This window comes from Felis catus, chromosome D3 (genome assembly GCF_018350175.1).
Source record: "Felis catus isolate Fca126 chromosome D3, F.catus_Fca126_mat1.0, whole genome shotgun sequence".
In the NCBI taxonomy this organism is placed as follows: Eukaryota; Metazoa; Chordata; class Mammalia; order Carnivora; family Felidae; genus Felis; species Felis catus.
In genome coordinates this window covers 6308556-6332968 of record NC_058379.1, presented here as the reverse complement: position 1 = coordinate 6332968, position 24413 = coordinate 6308556, and the positions used below count along the sequence as shown (strand labels likewise).

The following is a 24413-nucleotide window of genomic DNA, read 5'->3' as shown; positions in this document are numbered from 1 at the left end:
GTGCTCGCTGGCGGCGCCCAGGCGGCATCCCGGCGGCAGCTGCGGCGGCGGCGGCCGGGCGCGCGCTATGGAGCACGTGACGGAGGGCTCCTGGGAGTCGCTGCCGATGCGGCTGCACCCGCGGGTGCTGGGTGCGCTGCGGGAGCTGGGCTTCCCGTACATGACGCCGGTGCAGGTACCCGGTGCTGCCGGGCGGAGAAGGGTCCTCCGTGTGCCGGGGGCAGACGGGGAAAGGGAGGCTCTGAGCGGGCCAGGCCCCCCGGTAGTCGGACGCGGCCGGTGGGTGTGAGCTTTAGGTCTCGCGTCTTGGACCCGTCGCCCTTGCGGCGACAGGCGGTCCACACTCGGGGGCTGCCGAGCTGGTTAATGACCCTGGCAGGCAGGGGCGGCAGCGCACCTGTGCCAGGGCCCTACCCTCCTCCGTCCTTCGAGTGCCGGGGCCCAAGTGCCTGCTGCATCCCGGTCGCGCCCCCTCTAGCTGTGAGATCCGGGGCAGGTGACCTAATCTCTCTATGCTTTTGTGCTTTCTTTCCTTCTCTGTAAAACGAGGCAAGTAATTACCTGTCTCATACGGTCGTTGTGGGACAACACAGGACGGTGTCGGGCACATTATGGGAGCTCAGTAAATATGACCTGCCGTTGTTATTTTGTGGACTAAGTGAAGGGTCCTGGCCCAATTTATTTATTTACTCAAATATTTATTGAGGACGTACTATGTATCAGGTACTTTTCTAGGCTCTGGGGATTTTGCTGTGTTGTTCTCCTGTCATGGGCCTTATTTTCTTACGCAGGGGAGGGAGAAAGGAGTAGAAGAATAAAGGAATTTGAGTTGGTGGAAAGTGTTACTAAGGGACGAAAACACACTGATGTAACAGTGACAATAAAGTACAGGATAGGAGGAAAGGTGGAGTGTGAGAGAGGGCCTCTCTGAAGGTGTCACTGAGCAGATACCTGAATAATTGAGAAGGAGCTGGCTGTGGGGTGATTGGGGGCGGCAAGAGATGCAAATGCCCTGGGGCTAGACTTGACCTGGGAGGTACAGAAAGAAGGCATTTGGCTGGGGCATCGGAAGTGCTGCAAGAGATGAGCAAAGCAGGGTCTACGTTGTGCAGGGTCTTGGAAGAGTCTGTATTACGTCTAAGTGCATAGGAAGCCATCCTAATGGGAAGCTAGGTAGGAAGGGAAGGGAGGTGACTGATGTGCAGGGAGTGGACCAAAGAGCAAAGAGGCCAGGGGGCCAGTGTCACGTGAGAGAGGATGGTGGCTCGGAGTAGAGAGGAAGCCGTGGATGTCGAGAAGTGAAATCTGAGATAGCTTTGGGTTTGTTGGACCAGATGTAGGGATGACAAAAGACAGGAATCTAGAAGGTGTCTGAGGGTTTTGTCTTCAGTAGCTCGGTGGATGGTGGTACCGTTTATTGAGATGAGGAGGGTTGGGAGAGGTAGCCCGTTTCTGAAGGAAATTGACGAGTTTTGCTTTGAAATACTGAGTTGAGCTGTCCATAAGATCCCCGGGAAAGATGTCAAGAAAGCTGGAGATAAAGCTCGGGAGTGCTGTGCACCCAGCCTTGGGAATGTAGACTCTGTCTCTGCCATCAGTGGTGATGATCAGGGTCTGTGCTAGTCAGTAGACGCGTGTGGCTGTTGAACACTCGAAATACGGTGAGTCCAAACCGAGAGGTGCTCCAGCTGTAAAAAGTACAACGGATTTTGAAGACTTGGCATGAAAAACGAATGGAACGTATCTCATTAATTTTTGAAATACTCATTACAGGGGTGCCTGGGTGCCTCACTCGGTTAAGTGTCTGACTCTTGATATCTGCTCAGGTCATGATCCCAGGGTTGGGGGATTGAGCCCCAGGTCTGGCTCTGTGCTAGGTGTGGAGCCTGCTTGGGATTCTTTCTCCCCCCCCCCCCCCCCCCGTCTTTCTGCCCCTCCCTCGCTCGTGCTCTCTCTCCCTCTCAAGATAAATTTTAAAAAAAGGTAAAATATTCATTACATGTTGAAGTGACACTAGTTTGGATCTATTGGGTTACATAAAATATATTAGTAAAATTCATTTTACGTATTTCGTTTTCGTTTTGTGCCTACCAGAAAATTAAAAACCGTGTATGTGGGTCGCATCATGTTTCTTCTGGACGTCAGTAGTCTAGAGCAGTTTCTCAGTCTTGGCACCACTGATATTTAGACTGGCTAATTCTTTGTTGTGGGGAACCGTCGTGGGGCTTGTCAGCTGTTTAACAGCCTCCCTGGCCTCTGCCTACAAGATGCCAGTAGCGCGCCCTCCTCTCTCTGGGTTTTGACAACCAGAAATGTCTCCAGGCATTGCCAAATGTTCCCCGAGGGCACAGGAATCATCCGGGTCGAGAACCCCTTTCACAGAGGTCATTAGAAAAGTCCTGCGTGTGCTGTGATGGGTAAGCTCAGGCCCTGGGGACCAGGAGTGGAGTCGTGGAGGGGATGACCTCAAAGCTGAGGCCGGGGCGGGCTTCGGGTTTGGCCACTGGTTGCTGAAACCACAGGACGAGGTTTCTCACAAAACCTAGAGGTTCTCTGTGGTGTTTCACATGAGAGGGTTTATTTGAACCGTTGTTGGTTTTTTGACCTGAGAGCCGGAAGGGACCCTGAAACTCAGTGTCTTCAAACCCTTCCTGGTCCAGAGAGGAAAGGAGGTGAGGCAGGGCTAGAATCCAGGACTCCCGAATCCCAGCTCCGCTTGCTGTCCCCTCCACGCTGTCTGTGTAGACGCCGCTGCTGTGTTGCCTCTGAGCCAGCCCCGCTGGGGTGCCTGTGGGGACTCTGCTGAGAGCCTGCATCGTGGTGGGGTCCAGTGTGACGCCGGCCACCTGCTGGGTTCCTAGGGCTTTTGGCCACCTCCGTGGAGGCTGGCATTCTCTAACCGGTGCTTTGCATCTCTCTCTCCAGTCTGCAACCATCCCTCTGTTCATGAAAAATAAAGATGTCGCTGCAGAGGCGGTAAGTACCTTGTGCAAATGCAGCCCGCCCTCCCGTTTTCCCTCCAGAATGAACCGTGAGGAAAAGCCAACCAAATTTCCTCCCTCTTTGGCAGGTCACGGGTAGTGGCAAAACACTCGCTTTTGTCATTCCCGTCCTGGAGATTCTTCTGAGAAGGGAAGAGAAGTTAAAAAAGCATCAGGTGAGGATAGCCATGTGGCTGGTTTTTCACTCGGTCATCGTAGAGTTCACGGTTGCGAGAAGCTGGCCAGAAGGTTGAAGAGAAAGGAGATCCGTCTTCTTTATTTGCAGATTCTGGATTTGTGAATTTGCCTGCCTGTTAAGATTTATTTGTGGCTGCCCAAATCAGTACTTCACTGTTTTCTTGCTCATTCATGAATTTGTGCAGAGCAGCAAAAAACCTGCATCACGGGATGTGCAGGTTCCCAGCTGAGTCTGAGCGGGGCAACGCTCTGCCGCCTTGTTTCAGCTCTCAGACTATACAGAGATGTCTTTCTCCCAGTCTGTTTACTGCTGTGATTTTTGCATTTTTGCTGGTGATTTGAATGTTTAAGACGGCCTCAGGCATGGCGCCGAAGCACTGTCGAGTGTTCCTGGGCACACGGAGGCTGGGATGGCCCTTCTGGAGAAAGTACCTGTGTTAGAGCAGCTTCCTTCAGGCACGAGTTCCAGTGCTGCTGGCTGTGAATTCAGTGTTGGTAAACCAACTATATCTCATTTGAGGTGTCTTTAAACAGAAACACGCATACAACCAGCTTATGTACTGATTGACAAAACACGACCATATAACCGTGCCTTTCCCCCAGGAGCAGCGTCTCAGTGTTTGCTAAGTCCGTGCTGTGAGTGTTGCGAACTGACTGTAATTCAGAGCAGTAATTGACCCGATGCTGAAGAAGCCTGGGAAGTGCTGTTCCTCTGGGGACCCTGCTCTGTGAAGTGGAGGGTCCTGGCGTGTGTGTTCAGCTGTGTGACCCTGGGCACTGCTGATTGTGTCCTTTCCCCCCATCTGGGCAGGTGGGAGCCTTAATCATCACACCGACGCGAGAGCTGGCTATTCAGATAGACGAGGTCCTAGCGCATTTCACGAGGCCCTTCCCACAGTTCAGGTAAGTTGGATGCAGCGTCCCCGTCCGCCATGGGTGGTTATTTTGCCTGACCTGCTCAAAGACCTGTTTCTTGTTTTAGCCAGATTCTCTGGATCGGAGGCAGGAATCCTGGAGAAGATGTCGAAAGGTTTAAGGAGCAAGGGTAAGTTTGCTTGCTTCTGCTCCTTTTCTTGCTTGTTTTTGGCATTGAACCCAAGAGGAAGCCATGCATGGTCTGGGCCTAACTGGGAGCACTTCCGTCAGCAGCTCCCTCTCCCCCAAAAGTTTCATTCTTCGGGCCAACCTCCCATTTTGCCTGCTGGCTCCTTCCCATAAGGCCCGGATGAGCCTTTCCCTTTCAGTGAGTCTTACCCCTGCAGAGGAGAAGCGAGGTCAGGATATGGCCCCTACTCTCCCCAGGCCGGCTCTATGGGACGTCGGGCCCTTGGTCTTCTCACTGTGGGCTAAGTGGTGTCATCCCACCCTTGGTCGTCACTGACCTTGCCCTGAGCCCAGACCTGCAGCCTCTTCTCTGCCTGGCGTCTCCTGGGCATCTCCCAGCTGTTGCAAACGTGTCTGAAATGGGTACTTTTTATCCCCAAACCTGCACCTCACCTGGAGTTTCCCGGTCACCTGTCCCCCCTGCGCTTCTCCCACGGTCATCTGTCCCCCCACCCCCCCATGCTTCTCCGAAGGTCTGGGAGTTGGCCTTGCTGCCTCACTGTCCCCTCCATCACCTCCCCACCCGATAACCATCACCGGATCCTTTGCATTTTCTCTCCAGAGCACACATCTCTAACCCTTTGCTTTTCTCGCTCGCCACGTCTCCCGCTCTGATCTAAACCACCTTGTCTCCTGGGCTCTTGCGGTGCGTTTCTGCTCTGTGTTTCTACCTTGCCTTCTTATAATCCACTCTCCACAGAGCAACCGAAGTGGCCTTTTCAGAATGCCTGTCTGATCATGTGACTCACTGAAAACTCTTTAATGGCTTCTGGCCCTTAGCAAGGATTCTAATGTTTGTAAGGGGCTTGCGAGGCCACCGTTCTCCACTGCCACCGCCTTCCCATGCGCCTGCTGCTGCACAGACCCGGCTTTCTTCTAGGCCACTGCATGGGCCAGGCTCCCCGAGTCCCCAGGCAGGCTCTGGAGGTCAGCATTGCATCTGACAGTGCTGAGCACACACAGGTGTTTAATGAACAGATGAATGTTTGAGTACGTGGTGGCCATCAGCCCTTTGAATTTTTTTTAGTCCCACCATGAATAGGGTTTATAATGAGCAGTGGTAGGTTTTGTGGCCAATTTGTTCGAGAATCTTAATGATGAGGAACTGCTTCTGTCGAGCTATACCACGAGATGGTTTTCAATAGGGGTCACAAAGTCAAGTTCCTGCAGGGGTCAGAGGATAATATCAGTGTGTAAAAGGGTTGGGGTGGGGATTGGTAGGAACTGCCCAGTACACGCTTGAGTACTCATCTCTAGCTGATAGTTGCCTTGCAGGAATCTGGGCTCAGTATTACCAGATTTTGAATTAAAAAAACACAACAATGTGGAATTCCAGATTCTTACGTGTTGGCTCCAGACTTTGTTAACCAATGGCATGTAATTCACATTAAAAACAACAACAAACTTCTTTGGGTGCCTGGCTGGCTTAGTTGGTGGGGCCTGCAACTCTTGATCTTAGGGTTGTGGGTTCGAGCTCCCATGTTGGGTGTAGATATTACTTAAAAATAAAATCTTAAAAAAACACACACACACAAAAACCCAAAAAGACTTCTTGCAGGTCAGAAAGGTTGGGGCTGCATTTGGCCTTTTCGTCTGAGGTTGTGATCTTTACATAAAATTCTAATTCTGTTAACATTCTCATTTTATAGATGAGTTAGCTGAGGCTGAAAGTGGTTGAATAACTTGTTTTAGGTAAAGGGTCAGCAGACCTTTTATGTAAAGGAACAGAGGGTAAATATTTTAGGTTTGTGGACCACAGGGTTTGTCACAAGTATTCAGCTCCACTCTTGTAGCGTGAAAGCCACCAGAGACAATACGTGAAGGGATAGGCATGGCTGTGTGCCAGTGAGGCGTCACAAAAACAGGTACAGGCCCGATGTGGCCGATGGGCTGGCCTCTGCTGACCCCGCCCTGGGTCTTGGCTCTGAACCTGATATGCCTCCCTCACGGCCCCAAGCTTTGCTGCTCTGAGCCCTGTCCTTCCTCTCAGGGCCTCACCTCCCTTCCCTGGAACTTCCACGACTTCTGACGGGGGCTATATAATGCTTGGGATTTGGGATCACAGATATTCCCAAGATCCAGAGAGTGTGGTAAACATTACTGTGTTTTCAAAGTGGGAACATCATTGTGGCCACTCCAGGCCGTTTGGAGGACATGTTCCGGAGGAAGGCAGAGGGCTTGGATTTGGCCAGCTGTGTGAGGTCCCTCGACGTCCTGGTGTTGGATGAGGCAGACAGACTTCTGGACATGGGGTTTGAGGCAAGGTACCGGACTGTGGGCTTCGTTGGCTTTGGGCGATACTGGGCGAAAAGGAGAGCAAATTGGAATTCCTTTACCACCCTGTGACTGCCTTTATCGGCCTCCTCTGAATTTCAGATTATTAGGTGGTTTGATCCTTCACAGTCTACCACACAGCTTAAATTCCAGTTCTACTTAAGATGCATTTTCCTTCATGATTTCTTGCATGTCTTTTAAACAGCATTTTTGGGATATAATTCATCTGTTATACAATTCACCTATTTCAGATGTACGATTTAATGGTTTTTAGTCTCAAAAGTTTTGTCTTTGTTCTCTCCTTTTAACTGCTCCACTTGATAGCAGTATAATTATGTGTTCGTATTGGAGAAATCTTGAAAAAAGTGAGAGTATAGTCTCATCCCCTGGTAATGTCTACTGTGAACACTGTAATGCTTTCTCTTCCTGTCTTAAAATATGTTTAGTGTTATAAAGTCGTATTTGTTAATTATGCTGATAAATGAGGGGTTGAGTTTGAGCCCTCTTTTTTAGCATAAATACCATCCTGGAGTTTTTGCCAAAGCAGAGGAGAACAGGCCTTTTCTCCGCCACTCAGACACAGGAGGTGGAAAGCCTGGTGAGAGCAGGGCTCCGGAACCCCGTGCGGATCTCGGTGAAGGAGAAGGGCGTGGCGGCCAGCAGCACCCAGAAAACTCCTTCCCGCCTGAAGAACTACTACATGGTGCGCACTGGGCGTTTTCCTTACTGATTCCTGCAGTTTAGTCCTAATGCTGCCTGGGGTCTAAGGTACATCGTGGCACTGCCTCTAGGGCAACTGCCTGGAAGGTGGGGTTGAAATCAGGCAGGCTCACCGGGTTGGGGGGGGTGATCCTCACTGCTGACGTTTCTGGGCCGGGCTGGTAAAGTCAGGAGGCCGGCCTTTCCCAGGCAGAGGGCGTGGTCCGTAGGTTCCGTGGCGTGCAGTCAGGATGGGTGCCAGGGCAAGGCCGTCCAGTTTCACATCTCGGCTTTGCCCTCACTCACGAAACTAGATGCCCTTACCGTACCGAGGAGGCTACAGCGCTACCCACGTCACAGGTTGTGGTAAGGATGGACTTATTATTAGTACAGATGAAGGTTATTCGGCCAGTGCTCAGTACAAGTAGCTATCAAGAAACGGTAGCTTTGGGCACCCACTGTGGCTGGCGCTGCATTCTGCTAGCTCGTATTCACTTCCGTGGCTGCATGTAGAGGTACCTGAGTGTGTGACGAGAAGCGCCACACTGAGGATTTGGTTTTCATAAAAATAGGGGGGATGCATACAGATGGGTTTAAATGGCTCTAATTTAGGGGCCTGAATGGAGCGCTCGATTATGTTAAGAGAGACTGGGGTCTGTCTCCATGGTGGTCTTTCCAGTTTTGTACATTCCTTCTGGAAACCTGTGTTCATCTTAGAGCCGTGATTTCTGAATGCGGGGATATATCAGAATCTCTTGGGGGCTCTTAAATAATAGGGATTCTTACGTCCAGTCCTGGACCCACTGAATCTGTATGCTGTGCCCAAGAATCTGCACTAACAAAAATCTACCCTGAGGGCACTTGAGTGGCTCAGTCAGTTAAGCGTCTGACTCTTGATTTTGGCTCAGGTCATGATCGCACGGGGTCCTTGCGCTGAAAGCACAGAACCTGCTTCGGATTCTCTTTCTTCCTGTCTTTCTGCCCCTCCCCCGCTCACACTCACCGTGTGTCTGTCTGTCTCTCTCAAAATAAGTAAACACTAAAAAAACACTGTACCCTAAAGGGGTACCTGGCTGGCTCAGTTGGTAGAGCGTGCAGCTCTTGATCTTAGGGTTATGAGTTAAAGCCACATTGTTGGGCGTAGAGCTTACTTAAAAAAAAAAATCTTCTCTGGAGATGGTCTTATAGCTGGTGTGATCCCTGTCTGTATGCTGGGATTTGGGGACAGTTGCATTAAAAGATTTTTTTTAAGTAATCCCTACACCCAACGTGGGGCTTCAACTCACAACCCTGAGATCAAGAGTCGCATGCTGTACCCACTGAGCCAGCCAGGTGCCCCTGGGGATGATTGCGTTAGATGACTGTGTCTCTCAGTTACATGGCTTTGTGACTTATATGTGTCAGCACATACTGATATCCATTCTGAGCTCGGTAGGCTGATTAATATACTGATAGAAGTGTGTTCTATCCATGGAGGAAATCAAGAGTCCTTAACATTTAAGGCTGAAACTGGAAATAGCTATGGAGGTTATTATTGTCAATAAATTTGTTTTTATTTTATTGGTTTTCCTTCTTATTTTGCAGGTATGTAAGGCAGATGAGAAATTTAACCAGCTGGTACATTTTCTTCGAAATCATAAGCAGGAAAAGCACCTGATTTTCTTCAGGTAATCCTTCTGGATGCTGTGGTGGGAGAATCTGGGGCTCAGTCACATCCAGAATATTTAGGTACATGTAGCTCTAAGGTTTGGAATTCTCTCAGGAATGTTTTTGGCCGCAAATAGCTGAAAACCCAACTTTTGTGGCTCGAACAGGAGGCATTATTTTTCTCCTGTAGAAAGAAGTCCAGAGGTTAGGCAGGTCCCGACACTGGGTTAGATCTCTGGAGTGTCGAGGTTAGTGTTTCTGCAACTGTCCTGGCCTTTTGTTCTGTCTGTCCGTCACTGTCCTGTCTGCTGTCCTGTGTGCACTGAAAGCGGATAGAGGAGGAAAGGCAGAGGAAGGCGGAAGGGTATCCTTCACATCCAAGCTTTCTTAGAATCCCCTCCTCCCTAGCTGACTCGGGCTTTCATTTTACGGGCCGAAGGTGGGCCCCTCGGCAGCCGCTCACCTCGAGAGGCAGGGGAACTGAGTGTGCAGCTGTCCCAGCCTTGTCGTAGAGGGCGGGGAGGGAGGAGGTGGCTGCTGGGACTGGCGTTGGAGCGGCCAGCTCAGGGTCTGCCACGGTGGGGTTTGTTTCGGTGTCAGAACTCCAGAGGGTTTCGGATTTAGAGCTCAATGTGGATGATGCTGGTAGCCATTCTCCCAAAAGGGATTGGGTCATCGCCGCCGCGTCTGTGCTTGCCGCCTCCCTCCCGGCCCCGGGTGGTCGACGGCGCTGAGCCTGGTCTCCCCTCTCGCAGCACCTGCGCCTGTGTGGAATACTATGGAAAGGCCCTGGAATCCCTGGTGAAGGGTGTGAAGATTATGTGCATTCACGGGAAGATGAAACATAAGCGCAACAAGATCTTCATGGAGTTCCGCAAATTGCAAAGGTGGGTTAGCTGCCGCGGAGGTCACCCTCGGCTGGGGCTGTTCTCTTGGCCTGGGATCCTCTTTTCTGCCCTGTGTAGCCCAGGGCCCCTGTCCTCGTCCTGACCCGTCATGCTGTGCTGCACTGACCTCCTTAGGTATCACGAGCTTGCCCGTGAGGTGTCTTAAGCTTTGTAAGAACAGGGACCTGAGTGTTGTGTGCCCTCCTGGATTCCCCGGTATATGGCCCGGCACCCGGCCATGGGGTTTTCATAACTTGTGTGGGTGGAGAGCGGATGGGAGCTATTCACTGAAGCCTCGTGGGTTGTCCTTGGGTGACTGTATGGGGGACACTCGCATCTCTTGGTGACCGTAATTGACTCTGTGTGTATAAGTAACATTTTGCTGCTTTTCTTAACCATTGAGCCTCCTGGCTGGTTTTTGTTTTTTTCCCGGTTGTGTTGTTAACAGCACTCTTCTAGGCAGAGAAAGAGAACGGACTGTTGCACTTCAGGATTACACTCAGCAGGTTTTTCTTTTCAAATAAAAGTACGCTAATCAATAATCCTTTCACTGTCTCCTCCCTCCCTCCCTCCCTCTGTCCTGTTTTGGTTGGGAATTTGTGAATTCCTAGATATTCTTAGGAGGAAGAAAAAGTCAAAATGTTGTTACCAAATGCTTCTGTGAGAGATTCGGGACCCTGTGTGTTACTGTCCCTGTCATCATCAAGGCCAGTACAGACTGATGGTGATCTCGTTACTCAGAACAGTGTTTTCTCATTTTCTAGTGGGATTTTAGTGTGCACAGATGTCATGGCCCGAGGAATAGATATTCCTGAAGTAAACTGGGTTTTGCAGTACGACCCTCCCAGCAGCGCAAGGTACAGTGTGACAGGATGTTACCCTCTCTGGGGAATCGGGCCCCACGAATCCCGAGGAAGATACACATGATGATGTTCATCAGAATGTTGTTTTAAATAGCAAAAATGGGCGAACAGGTGAACCGTCACTGGCATGTCAAATAGTGATGCCATATTATGCAGCATTTCAGGTTATTTTCACATACTTTTTAAAGTTCTCGCATGAATGGACGTGATAGAATATTTAAAGGAAAATAATACTTAACACTGCATGTGAAAGTTTCAGTTTTTCTCCCAAACATAGAAAAATGCGGGTGAACAGAACTCCTGAGCCATAATAGTTGTTACTTCTTGGTGGAGGGCTTACATAAGGCCTCTGTTCTCTTCTCTACTTTTGCCTCCCAGTTTTCTACTAGGACTGTATCATCAGGTGGGCATAAGTGCAACAGTTTTCTAGTTCACAGAAATCCTGTCCTTACAGGATCCTTACAGAATCCTGTCTGGTTTGTAGTCTGTTTAACTGCCAGCTCTGGTATTTCTGACACTGGCGAGGGGTAGGGTTGGGACTGAGCCGTGGGGTCTGGCGGCCCTGTGCCTGCACCCTGCCGTTCTCACTTGGTGATCACGTTCCCATCCTGTGTTCACAGTGCCTTTGTGCATCGCTGTGGCCGCACAGCCCGCATCGGCCACGGTGGCAGTGCGCTCGTGTTCCTCCTTCCCATGGAAGAGTCATACGTCAGCTTCCTTGAAATTAACCAAAAAGTAAGCGGTCTTTTTCCATATACAATGCCCAGTGACAGTGACGGGATGGATACCTAGTAAACTTCTTTTTGGGCACGTGGTCTGGAACTTAGCTTAGGGGTTGCATGCTCACAGGGGCAAGCGTGGTGACGTGAGTGCAGGGACCTGGCTGGCTTAAAGGCTGTGGGGCGGCACCAGCCCCCGTTAGGATGGCAGACACTGCTCGGCTCCAGCTGAGTGTCAGTACTTGGGAACACAGACCTCGTGTTGGATGCTTTCCACCAGAAATCAGGATTGTTATGTAAAATCGATTTTAAAATTTTCTTTACAAAATTTCAGACCAAATAAAACACTTGGGAATTTGGGCTTCTAGGCCTCTGATTAAGGATCACCATGAATTGTTTTGCCTCTGGCTTTATTGGCACTGGCTCTGATGGGGGTGAGGGAGGGGATCCCAGCCAGAGGAGGTGAGCATGTTGTCTGTGTGCAGTGCCCCCTGCAGGAGATGCAACTCCAGAAAAACACAGGAGACCTCCTTCCAAAGCTCAAGTCCATGGCTCTGGCTGACAGAGCTGTGTTTGAAAAGGGCATGAAAGCCTTTGTGTCATACGTCCAGGCATATGCCAAGCACGAATGCGGCCTCATCTTCAGATTAAAGGGTAAGTTGGACTGCACTTAATTGTGTCTCCTTCAGCATTATTACAAATGTGAAATTGCTTTGTTTTACACAAACCTTTAGGCATATACAGGGTTAATATTTTCTAAACATTTAAAAGGAAGTTTTCTGGGGCGCCTGGGTGGCTCAGTCGGTTAAACATCCGACTTTGGCTCAGGTCACGATCTTGCAGTTTTTGAGTTTGAGCCCGGCGTTGGGCTCTGTGCTAACAGCTCAGAGCCTGGAGCCTGCTTCAGATTCTGTGTTCCCTCTGTCTCTGCCCCTCCCCCACTTGTGCTCTGTCTCTCAAAAATAAACATTGAAAAAAGTTAAAAAGAAACAAAAGGAAGTCTTCCTAGGGTTTGCTAGACAGAATAAACTGGCTGCTGAGTATTCCTTTCCGCTAAAACTGTAACTTTAATCCTAATTAAAATGGACCCCTTAGATCATTTGGATAGAAAACAGTTACATTGGGGGTGCCTGGGTGGCTCAGTTGGTTAAGCGTTTGACTTCAGCTCAGGTCATGATCTTGTGGTGCACGAGTTCAAGCCCCATGTTGGGCTCTGTGCTAACAGCTCAGAGCCTGGAACCTGCTTCAGATTCTGTGTCTCCCTCTCTCTGCCCCTCCCCTGCTTGTGCTCTGCTTCTCTCTTTCAAAAATAAATAAAAACATTAAGAAAAAAACAAAAAAACTAAACCAGTTGCATTGTTAGGCATCTTCCTTGGGTTGGTGCTTATAATCAATCCTATTTTGGGTGTGCTAACTCTGATATTTTGGTTTAATTAGATCTTGATTTTGCCAGTCTTGCTCGAGGGTTTGCCCTGCTGAGGATGCCCAAGATGCCAGAACTGAGAGGAAAGCAGTTTCCAGATTTTGTGCCTGCAGATGTTAATACAGACACCATTCCATTCAAAGATAAAATCAGAGAGAAGCAAAGGCAGAAGCTACTAGAGCAACAGAGAAAAGAGAAAAGAGAAAATGAAGGGAGAAAAAAATTCATAAAAAATAAAGCTTGGTCAAAGCAGAAGGCCAAAAAGGAGAAGAAGAAGAAAATGAATGAAAAAAGGAAGAGGGAAGAGGTACGGTGTGTTTTCTTTCTCAAACACCCAGCTGAGAATTCTGAATGAATTTTATCAAAATAATGTCTTTTAGTAGGAATTGTATGCGGCTCCCCTATCCTTCTGTCCTGTTGTGAGTTGGGTGAGAGTGTGTTGTTGCTGGTGGGAACACGTTGCTGAGGAATTTGGTGGTTTGTTGGTCTCTATACTTAGGGTTCTGATATCGAAGACGAGGACATGGAGGAACTTCTTAATGACACGAGGCTCTTGAGAAAGTTTAAGAAAGGCAAGATTACCGAAGAAGAGTTTGAGAAGGGGTTGTTGGCGAGCGGCAAGAGAACAGTCACCACAGCAGACGTGGGGATCCCCGCCTGGGAACCTGACTGCTGACACCGGCTCTGGGGAGCGTGGGAGAGTGCGGGGAATGCGGCCAGCGGGCCCGGCACGGCTCACATCTGCTTTCGCTACGTGTCGGAACTTCACATCCAAGAAAGCTGTTCAGACTTGGGGGGCGGGGCGTTTTACACTCGTGGATGTTGTATTAAAACCACACCGGCCTTTAAGTGTAACGGAAGAGCGTAACTGTCGGAGTGTAAATAACAGATGTCAATATTTATTTTGATGGGTCACCTATAAATTAAAGCTCATTTTTCTGTGCCTATTTTATACTTAACTTTCTAACAAAGATACGAGGTAGACTTGATTTTTGGCTTTTTAAGGTTCCTTAGTGTTTTCGGGCGTCTGAGCTTCCTGGGTGTCCTTTCCCCTGGACTTTCGTTATCTCTTTCAGGGGCTGTACAAAACACTGGCATGGGGTTGCTGATGTTGCTGGGGTTCTTTTCAAAGAATAGTCCTCACCGCTGTTTTATGGGGGAGTATCTGAAAAACTAAAGAAGCAAATCCTAATCTGAGAAAAAAATATGCCTCGTGTTGAATAAATTATTTCCTTCCATCTGACTGTCTTGGGTGTGTGACTGAAGCTGCAGAGGCCTCACCAAGATGGCCAGGACCTTTGGGCCTCGGGTAGCTCTCAGTACTGATGCAACACCGTCTCAAAACCCTTCATAGAATTTACTTGAAAAGATGCTCGATTTGTCCCCAAGTACAATTTTAAAAAGCTGTTCAGGCACAAACAACATCTAAAGGAGATTCACATCTTTCACAGATGCAGAATTTCAGCTTATAAACGTTCTGGAAGGTCTTCATACGTGATGAGCCATATAGGATGCTCCTGCTAAATGCCGTTTCTGCCTTCCTCGGGTTCTCTTGCTGGTTTCCATTCTGTCTGCCCCCAGACCGATGAGGGGATGGCAGTCCCTGGCTCGTGTTCACCGCTGGAAGCCTGATGAGAACTGAACATGGTTTCTAGCCTTTCTCACGAGGCGCCGTACGTAATGTGTGTCCCGGGCAGCTATTAGTTCCTGAAGGGGCGCCTGGCTGCACAGGAAGGCCTGCATCTCTTTGATGCTTGTAGCAAATCAGTCTGGAGTGCAGGGAAGAAGGGAGGTGGGCTTGGGCAGGTCTTTCACTGGATAAGTAGCCAGTAATCTAATTTGTGTTTCTGGAAAGTGCCTGGAAACCACGAGCGCAATTCAGGTTGGGTTTTACGGGAACTATGAACACATTTTAGACGGGGCTGAAATGAATAAACAATTCTTGAAGTTTTAGGTCTTTAGTCTAAGTCTTCACTAAAAAAAAAAAAAATTCAGTTTTAGGGGTGCCTGGCAGGCTCAGTTGGTGGGGCACACCGCTCCTGGTCTTGGAGTTGTGAGTTCGAGCCCCACATTGGGTGTAGAGATTACTTAAACATAAAATCTTAAAAGCTTAGTTTCTGCCCGACTCACCAAGGGGTCAAGAGGCTACTCACCCCGCCCCAAGTGCCTCAGCTGCGCCAGCAGGGAAGGGTCCAGCGGTTACAGATACAACTTGATGAGCTCGTCGCTGACCGCTGAGGGTGTCAACACCCCCAGGTCTGTAAAGAGCAGTGTTATCAAGGAAGGAGACGTGTAGTCCACCCACGGGTGCTCCTCTTTGAGATCCTGTTCGGTCTGCACAGACTTCAGGGTATCTGCCTTATACTGAGGAGAGAGAAAGCGTGCGTTGGTTTCCCCCACGCGGGGCTCAGAACCGGCGTGGGCGTGGCCGAACAGCCAGTGCGCCACCGTCTGAAGGAGCGCCCCGAAAACACGAGAAGCCGGCTGCGCAGCGCCCTGGTGAGGAGGGCAGAGTTGCAGGGGTGAGCCAGAGGGGGCGGCCTACTGGCCACCAGCCTCATCTAACGAAAACCCAAACCGCGTCTGCCCTCACTGGGGTGCTGGCTTCATTTCTCGAAACCTCTCGAGATAACAACTCACGCCGTTTACACAGACCTTACTTTGTGCCCAGCACGTGCTGAGCTTTTCTCCTGGGTCACCTCCCAACTGTCGTAATGCTGCCAGATGGCACTTGCACCTCGTTTCACAGGTAACTGAAGTTCAGGGCGGAAAACGAGAGCATGTGCCCCAGGTCACGTGGTTGGAAGTGGAGACAGGAGCCGAGCCTGGACTCAACCATCCGCTCTCCCTGCCTCCTTACAGCCCCTTCACGTGTGTCAGAGAGACCGAGAGACAGAAATTCTGGGGACAAACGGATCTCTCTGACTCTGAGTTCAACCACCAACTGATCTTTGCATCCGAGGTGATGGAGAACGTGACGGGAGGACAGTAGCTTACGGAAACACTCTTACAGTGCTTTTTCCCCAAAGGTTTCAGCTTAGACTCAGATACCCCTTCAAATAGGTAAAAACAACAACAACAACAGCAACAACAAACTCTTGCCTTAAACTTATCTGGGACATCTTGCTGGTTTAGTGGGAAGAGCCGTACAAACTTGAAACTTTCTGCAACCACATAAAAAGGCTTGTTCTGTGCTTTGGCGCACACGGCCATCTGGTTGGTTCCAATCTGGAGAGTCAGAGAAAACGTAGAAGGATGAGATGTTATGGCACATTTGGAGGTGTGTGATATGTTACATAATGCATGTAATTCTGGCTTTGGAATTAAAGATCTTTTAAACAAAGATGACAGCATAGGGGCCCGTGAGTGGCTCCGTCGGCCGAGTGTCCGACTTTGGCGCAGGTCACGATCTCATGCTTTGTGGGTTCGAGCCCCGTGTAGGGCTCTCTGCTGTCAGTGCAGAGCCTGCCTCAGATCCTCTGTCCCCCTCTCTCTATCTCCCTCCCTGACTCGTGCACGCTCTCTCTCAAAAATAAATGTTAAAAGAAAGAAAAAGACGACAACATAGACAGGTCTCCAAAGATGCACAAAGAGTCAGACGCACACCCCAAAGATGCTCAAGGTCTTCAGTCCTTAGGCAAACACAAGTCAAAACCACCATGAGATGCTACTTCACGCCCACTGGGGCGGCTAGAATAAAAAAACAAAACACAAGTGTTGGCAAGGACGGAGAGAAGCTGGAATCCTTGCACGTTGCTGAGGAGAAGGCGAAATGGCGCGGCTGCCGTGAAGAGTCTGGTGGGTCCTCGAGAAGCTCAACGTAGAATTACCGTATGACCCAGAAATTCCATCGTAGGTATGTACTGGAGGGGACTGAAAACAGGAACTCAAACGGATGATTGTGCACCCGCGTTCGTAGTGACATTATTCCCAAGAGCTGAAACGTAGAGACAACTCAAGTGGACGTGAACAGACGGATAAGCAAACGTGGTCTGCGCACGCGACGGGACGTTACGCAGCCGTGAAGGACGACGAAGCGCTGACACCTGCTACAATACAGATGCTTGGAAAACATCATGCCAAGTGAGGCCACGCCTCCAAGCCGTACGCGTGAAACCTTTATGTCCCATATGTTTCACCACACAGCACGTGGAACAAATTATGAAATCCTTCCATGTTAAGCAACGGATAGAGAAATGTTACCACCACACTACACCGATGTCCAATATGCCCAATTAGAAAACAAGCAGCCAAACCCAATTCCAATTAAAACATGTTCTGAGAAAAGATGAACTGCATTCTCATGGTTTACAAAGATCAAAGACAGGTGACCAAACTCTGGCCGCTCCAGTGGCCCCGGGGGACAGGGACACTGTCTGATGCAAATGGTCATCTGCAGGCTAAACAGGATTGGATGAGGGAACCGTAACACCCGATGCCGCCAGCAGGTAGGTTGGCGACCTCTCCAAGCCTGGAGCAAGGAACCGTGGAGAAGCGATGTTCTCACCTTGTTAATGATGCCCCCGTTTTCAACAACCCCTTCAGCACCAACTATGACAAGATCCACTTTCTCCATGATGTAGCTGAAGAAATTAAAAAAAAAAAAAAATTGCTCTATTTTCTTGGCTGCTGTTAGCATCACCACCTACCGACATTAATATTTCATTTTCAGCTCACTAAGCCCCTCTCAAAACAACTTTCTTCAGAAGAGCACCCCGCCCGAGACACACCCTTGGCACTCTTACTAGTTCTGCCACCGCGGGGCGTGGAAACCTGCCGTGATCACACCCCCACAGTAAAACATGCACAGCATGCTGCCACCCAGCGCACATACACGTATGGGTGCGGTAACTGACCCAGGACTGATTCTCACTACGTGTGCGCCACTCGATTTTCTGATCTAATTCAATACGAACAAAACCACAATTTAAAAATCTGTGGTGGTCTGAAATTGGAAGAAAAGGCTATGTAATTCAAGAATCTTTCTGGGGCGCCTGGGTGGCTCGCTCGGTTAAGCCTGTCTTCAGCTCAGATCATGATCTCACGGCTCGGGAGTTCGAGCCCCACATCGGGGACAGCGCAGAGCCTGGAGCCTGCTTCTGATTCTGGGTCTCCCTCTCTCTCTCTGCCCCTCCCCTGCCTGGATTCTCTCTCTCAAAAAGAAAGAAACGTTAAAAAAAAAAGTTTTTTAAATGAAAAAAAAAATTTATAAAAAAAAAACCTTTCAGGTAGGGTGAAGGTCAATTTATCTTTGACGATGAACAATTATGTACAGTTCTTCAAAATGCTTACTTTGAACGCATTCTTAATTGCCTTAACCATCTGCCTTATGTGTTTTCTTTCCAAGAGATTATCAGTCCTGTTTTCTTTTGTGAGGTACCCTGTCAGTTCTCGGAATGTGTCCTTAGTTTTAAAAGTGAAGTTGCACGGGTAAGTCAAAGAAGCCCCGAGGGCCACTGAGGACAGCCTACGCCTGCTGAAGAGGGAGCACTGATTACGTGTGCTGGCCTTAACCCAACCTTTGCACCTTGTTCTTAAGGTGCGCCCTAAGACTACATAAGCGACTCCCACTCTCCACAACTTTCTACAGCTCTGTCTTCTGCATGTACTATCAAGACTTTAACATGAGCTTGCTGGTCTCACGAATTCAGAATTCAATTCAGAAGCGGCACATTGCCCAATGCAGTTTTATGAATGGGACGCAAACCTTCAATGAGGAAACCCTGCTCCAAGCCAACCCCGAGGGTGGGTGAGGAAAAGTAACTGTGGTCAGGAAGACAGGAACTTACCCAACAGCAGCATCTAGGACCACAGTGACAGGGACGTTGAGGTGGCAGAGAGCTTTGGCCATTTTCTTACTGGAAAATGACATTTTGAGAACATTAGAGAGTCCAAGAAAGTCCCATAGTGCGTACGATGAATCACTTAATTTGGGCGACATATCACATTGGCTTGAAATGCTGCTCATATTCACGGATTAAGGGGCACATCCCAAGATTCTGGACTAAGGAAACAAGAATTTGGGTTCTTTAGAAGAAAGTATGTTTTAGGAAAACTACATTCTTGGGGACTCTGAGTAGGAAATACAAATGCAGGAAAAAAGGACTAAGTTTTTCCTTTAATTATCTTCTGGGGAGAGATGTGAATCATCTACTCCTTGACACAAATCTTTCCGCAGACGTATTCGGTTGCTGTTCCTTTGATCTGACTACTAAATAAAGACCCTGGATCCCGTACGGTGGCCGACTGCAATTACACAGGATTTTTCCTCAGGGACAGGAACAGGCACAGCCGAAGGCAATGCTGACTATCTGGCAAATGGGGGGGCGTGTTCTGGGTCTTCCCACACGGGTGCGAATCCTCAGTTTGCTCTTTAAAGTGACTGCTTAGGGGCCCATCGGTGGCTCAGTTGTTAAACATCCAACTCTTGACTTCGGCTCAGGTCACGATCTCACAGTTCATGAGTTTGAGCCCTCTGTCAGGCTTTGTGCTCACGGTGTGGAGCCTGCTTGGGATTTTCTCTCTCTCCCTCCCTCCCTTCTCTCTCAAAATAAATAAATGAACACTAAAAGAAAAAAAAAAAAAGGACTGCTCGGCACATAACCAAGTGGAATGATACTTGCCCTGATAAATCAGGCTGTGACTCTGTAATGTACACCTTGAAACGCTTCTTAGCCGCCACTGCTGCCTCCAAAACTCTCAGGACCACTCTGGAGTAGGCGTGAGTTAATATTCGCTGTGGACCAAGAAAGCTCTGTCAAAAGGGCAAGCTTTGCAGTGATCACCCACGCTCTCTGCCCCTCTAATGCACGTTCCAGGCACCCCGAGGCTTCCCTGTACCCTTTCCCACAAGTCAACTGTAGGTGGAGAGATCTTTGATGGCACATGTATCGTGGGCCCTCTCTTCCCACAGCAAGTGCGGGAGGGTGGAGCCTCCGTGTGGTGTGGCTCACAAGACACAAGTCTTTCTATCTGAACGCTCTGTTAGGTTCCTTTGGGCCAGTTTTCCCATTTCTAAGACTCGGTTTGCACACTCAGGCCCGCAGGCTCCAGGCAGGTTGCATGAAGACATGCTCAGGTGGGGCCAGTGGCAAAGAGGAGAGACCAAGCTCCAACGGGGTCACAATGGGCCTCCTGTTGCCAGATCATCGATTTTTCTTGAAAATCCAAGACTTAAGCGTTGGCTAATTTTTTTTAGTTTATGGATACTACTTGGGGTAAACACAACCCATTTGTGGACCGGATACAATGTACAGACGCTCACTTAACTGTGTTCTAGGCAACAGACTACACGGTTCTGTATATGCGAAAGGGATGGATATAGCGCCATAGCTCTTTTCCGGGCCTCCTGAGAGCCTGTAAGAAATACAGCTTCTCAGCCCCCCAAGACCTACTGAATCGGAATCTGCATTAAGATCCCCAGGTGGTTCATCCGCAAGGTGAAATGTGGGCAGCTCTGCTCTGAATTTAGTCTAAATCAGCACGGACGCAGGTGGGTATCACACCTTCCAACACACCAGAGCAAACGAAACCTGCCGAATACTGAGCGCGGGGGGCAGTCTGGCGGGAGGAGAAGGCCTCAGCGAGAGGCAGTCGTAATCTTGCCTCCACTCGAGCAAAAGTGGCTTTGTTTGCAACCGGCGTTTGTACAAGCTCTACTCGCTGCTATTACATCGTTTACTGAATAACACACTTCAAAGGTTGGGAAGGGGATAATAAAACCGAGGACAAGATTTCAGAGTCAAAATGCAAGTAAATGATTTTATGGTCCGTGGAGGCTTGGCTGGCAGAAGAGGGACGCCGTGGGAGAGACGTCATCAAAGTTTTACTGCCCCTTTGCCGGGGACTGGCTTAACCTGCAGCTCCTGTCCTCGCTCAACCTGTACTTGGCAGCTCTGTGTCTCTGAAACAGCACTGGAAACGAACGCACGGACATTATCGCAAGCTAGTGCTAACCTTCACCTTCACCTTCACATCAGGATGACCCAGTGCCAAGAGCTGTTATGTGCGGACTGAATTTTGATTTAGTACACATCCAGTAATGAAAATGCTTCTTTGGTGAGACATCCTATTAAAATCAAAGAATCATCCGTGCTCTCCCATGGTTTTTCTCCACCTGTTTGACAGGACAGCCTCTGTAACCACATTTACACATTTGTGTAGTGCTTGCTCTGTGCCAGGCATAGTACAGAGTCCTTAGATCATCTCAGTACCTCCTCCCACAACAGCCTGATGAGGTAGGTGCTGTTACTACCTTTATGTAACATGAGAAAACTGCAGCACAGAGAGGTTAAGTAACTTGTCCAAGGTGAGACAGCAAGTAAGTGGCACGGAGGGATGTTACCCCAGGAGTCTAACTCCAAGATCCTTGCTCCCAATTAGCACACACCCCGGAAGTCTACTCACCGCCCCATCTTTGATGAAAGTATGGCACAGATCTGCAATTTTATTTCTCGATAGGGATATTCTCCTGAGAAAAAGTTCTCCCCGCTCAATCATGATCTTTTTACATTTAGAGTAATCCTAGGAAAAAAGGAGCAGGATGAGGGGAAGGGCAAGATCCAGGAGAGTATTTGCAGCCAAACAAAGGAGACAGGTAACCCAAGGAGGGCAGTGCTTACCGAGTATTCCAAGGAGGTGAGGCTGATAAAGCGTAGGAAGAGCTCCCCGCCTGAGGACACGGCCACAGAGGAGTCCACGCCACACAGGGTTTCTATGGCACTGGTGAGGTTTGCTCTCAGGCCCTGGATGGTCTCCCCTGGATAGATCACACGAGTAAGGCGATGTTCGTTTAAGTATCACAGCCCCTTGGTGTGTCTGTGATTCATTCACTTATTCAACCAGTGTTTCCCGAACGCATCCCGTATGCTAGAGACACATCAGTGAGCAGATGGACAGGGTCCCTGCTCTGATGGGACTCCCTCTCTAGTGGAAGAGGCAGACGGTAAACAAACACACAAAGAAACACACAAGTTACAGACCCAACAAGGACAGAGAAAAGCAGAATGATGAGAAAGGTGGGGCTACTTTGGAAAGAGCTAAAAGGGATGGCCCCTGGAATGGAGGCCATTGAAACTGAGACCCGAGTAAGAAAAGATCCAGCCACATAAAGAGCCAGTAGGAAAAGGTTACAGGCGCAGACTCTAACCACAAAGACCCTGAGATGGGGACAAACTTGACAGGACAGAGAGAGGCCGCCAGGGCCGAAGCACAGTCTAGTGAGGGATGGCCCGGAAGGAAAGTAAGCAGAAGTGGCAGATGAAGTGTGCGAGGCGGTTCAGGCAGGGCTTAGGTGTTTGCGTGTTACCGCAGGTACAACGGGAAGACTCCAGAGGTCATCTTAGACACATGTCTCTAGGCCAGCCCTTCACACGCAAGAAGGCACTTTATTGTTGTTGTTACTTTGCTTATACGAGATATCATGCTATACCAAGAAACTTACATGTAGGATGCCTGAATTAGGTGATCACAGTGAGTGACACTCATACTAAAATTTATTCTGTAGCATTCTTTGTAGCAACTGCACAAATTCTGGCACATGACAGAAACTCAATAAACACTTATAAAGCTGAGCTATTGCTATAATTTAAGCTTCATGGTTGACTTGTTACAACATGGTCACTCTTGGAGAGCCTGGGTGGTTCAGTGAAGCGTCTAATTTCGGCTTGTGTCATGATCTCAGAGTTCGTGGGTTCAAGCCCCGCATTGGGCTCCACACTGGTGGTGTAGCATCTGCTTGGGCTTTTCTCTCCTCCCTCTGCTCCCACCCCCTTTCAAAATAAATAAGTATATTAGAAACAAACAAACAAAAAACATGGTCACTCTTGATTCAAAGTTCATCTCACTTCTGAAAGGGGACCCGTTTAATGATGACTGGGGGGCTCTCTCCAGGTTCAAAGGAAGACTGAGGGGAGCCTGGGTGGCTCAGTCAGTTAAGTGTCTGACTTTGGCTCAGGTCATGATCTCAAGCCTCATGAGTTTGAGCCCCGCATCGGGCTCTGTGCTGACAGCTTGGAGCCTGGAACTTGCTTCAGATTTTGTGTCTCCCTCTCTCTCTGCCCCTCCCCCCCTCCCCCACTCTCCTCTCTCTCTCTCTCTCTCTCTCTCTCTCTCTCAAAATAAATAAACGTTAAAAACAAAACAAAACAAAACGAAGACTGAAATGAAGGAGAAGCTGAGCTTGGAGCTGCATCACCTTATGAAGGCCACACACATTTTCACTTTCTACCCTTCTAACAGTCATTAGAAGACTTTCCCAACACCCAAAGTGTTCGAATCCGACCCTCTTCACCTTTATCTCTCTTCAAGAATTCCAGCAAAGTCCGGATGGCGGCTACTGCTGAGGCCATGTCAGGATCTTCCTTCATCTGGGACTTAAAATATTCAATTAGCTCTGGGAAGGGACAAAAAAAAAAGCAATTCGTCAAACTCATTTAGCAGGATGTAAGAGCAGAGAGGTTTTCACTTAGAAGCAAACTAATTTTAAAAATACCTTCTTTTCAGGATGTTTGGCTTCAGGGGTATTATAAATATTGACGGGAATACACTTTAGTATTTACAAGCTCTCCTTCTCGTTTTGAGAAAGCTATCCGTTCATAATGGCATAAAATTGAAGCACCACCAAATGATAGTGGAAGGTCATCCACCCTCTTAACCTGGAGTCCACATCGTGGGAGAATCCCAGAGTCAACCTCTCCAGACAGTCTATGCTAATTCAAGCCTGTTCACCTGCTTACATATATACATGTACATGTAGAGGTCCATCCTCCTCTTATTTTCTTAAATGATAAGTATCATACGTGTTAGTTTCCTCTGGTACCTCACTTAGTAAAACAGCTTGATAACCACTAGACCTGCACATCAAATATGCCTTTCAAAAAAATTCCAGGGGCGCCTGGTGGCTCAGTGGGTGAAGCGTGGGACTTCCGCTCCGGTCATGATCTCACTGTGAGTTCCAGCCCTGCACCCGGCTCTGTGCTGACAGCTCAGAGCCTGGAGCCTGCTTCGGATTCTGTGTGTCCCTCTCTCTCTGCCCCTCCCCTGCTCACGCTCTGTCTCTCTCTCAAGAAAATAAATAAACATTAAAAAAAAATCCAGTACTAGATCCAATAAAGCAGGGAATCTTACTCATATTTTACATATGAAGAAATCAAGACTGGGGAGAACTGCACCCCTGGCCCAAGTGTCCCTTTTTCGGAGGAGGGCACTGGAAACTGTTGGGAGAGGAAGGCCTGGGATACCCTGGGGACCCAGCCCCTGGATACAGGAGCAGCGAGAGTGATTGAGTTGCCACTAGAAGCAGCGCCTCCAGACGAGCAGCCTAAGCTTGGAAAGGGACTTCTCGCAGAGCGCAGCCTGGGCGTGCGAGGTGGAGGGACCCCGGCGTGGCTCCGCTTTAAGCCCAGCAGGCCCCGGCCCTGCCCGTCCCGACTTACCCTTGTCGTCCATGGTGCCCTCCGGACCTCGGATCCCGAGGGGACCGGGGCCGCCCGCGCTGCGGGGAAGCGTCCCGCGACCCGTGTGGTTCGCAGCCACAGACACGGTCAGCACGCAGCCCGACTCCACACTCCACTTCCGGCGCTTTGGGGGCGGGGCCGTGGGTACGGCGCCAGGCCTGG

The 24413-nt window shown here is 49.3% G+C and overlaps 2 protein-coding genes across 8 annotated transcripts; one reads left to right on the top strand and one right to left on the bottom strand.

Moving 5' to 3' along the window:
* The first annotated feature begins 11 nt into the window (after window positions 1–11).
* DDX55 (DEAD-box helicase 55) lies at window positions 12–14033 on the top strand. Of its 2 annotated transcripts, XM_003994610.6 has the most exons (14): window positions 13–175; window positions 2926–2976; window positions 3071–3157; window positions 3991–4082; window positions 4162–4224; window positions 6398–6547; window positions 7071–7260; window positions 8841–8923; window positions 9659–9790; window positions 10555–10647; window positions 11274–11388; window positions 11858–12026; window positions 12810–13102; window positions 13295–14033. In XM_003994610.6, exons 1-14 carry the CDS (start codon window positions 68–70, stop codon window positions 13469–13471), a joined length of 1803 nt encoding a protein of 600 aa, XP_003994659.2. In that variant the 5' UTR covers window positions 13–67; the 3' UTR covers window positions 13472–14033. The 2 variants fall into 2 exon arrangements, with proteins under 2 accessions (XP_044897054.1, XP_003994659.2); XM_045041119.1 differs by lacking the exon at window positions 6398–6547 and having other exon boundaries at window positions 12–175.
* EIF2B1 (eukaryotic translation initiation factor 2B subunit alpha) lies at window positions 1371–24384 on the bottom strand. Of its 6 annotated transcripts, none has more exons than XM_006938384.5 (10): window positions 24231–24384; window positions 23087–23188; window positions 21417–21553; window positions 21202–21318; window positions 19419–19531; window positions 18585–18653; window positions 17303–17378; window positions 15898–16023; window positions 14949–15159; window positions 1371–1688 (listed from the first exon to the last, which is right to left on the bottom strand). In XM_006938384.5, exons 1-9 carry the CDS (start codon window positions 24241–24243, stop codon window positions 14995–14997), a joined length of 918 nt encoding a protein of 305 aa, XP_006938446.1. In that variant the 5' UTR covers window positions 24244–24384; the 3' UTR covers window positions 1371–1688; window positions 14949–14994. The 6 variants fall into 6 exon arrangements, with proteins under 6 accessions (XP_006938446.1, XP_006938447.1, XP_006938443.1 ...); XM_006938385.5 differs by lacking the exon at window positions 1371–1688 and adding an exon at window positions 8785–9087; XM_006938381.5 differs by lacking the exon at window positions 1371–1688 and adding an exon at window positions 14134–14769.
* Between the last annotated feature and the right edge of the window lie 29 nt (window positions 24385–24413).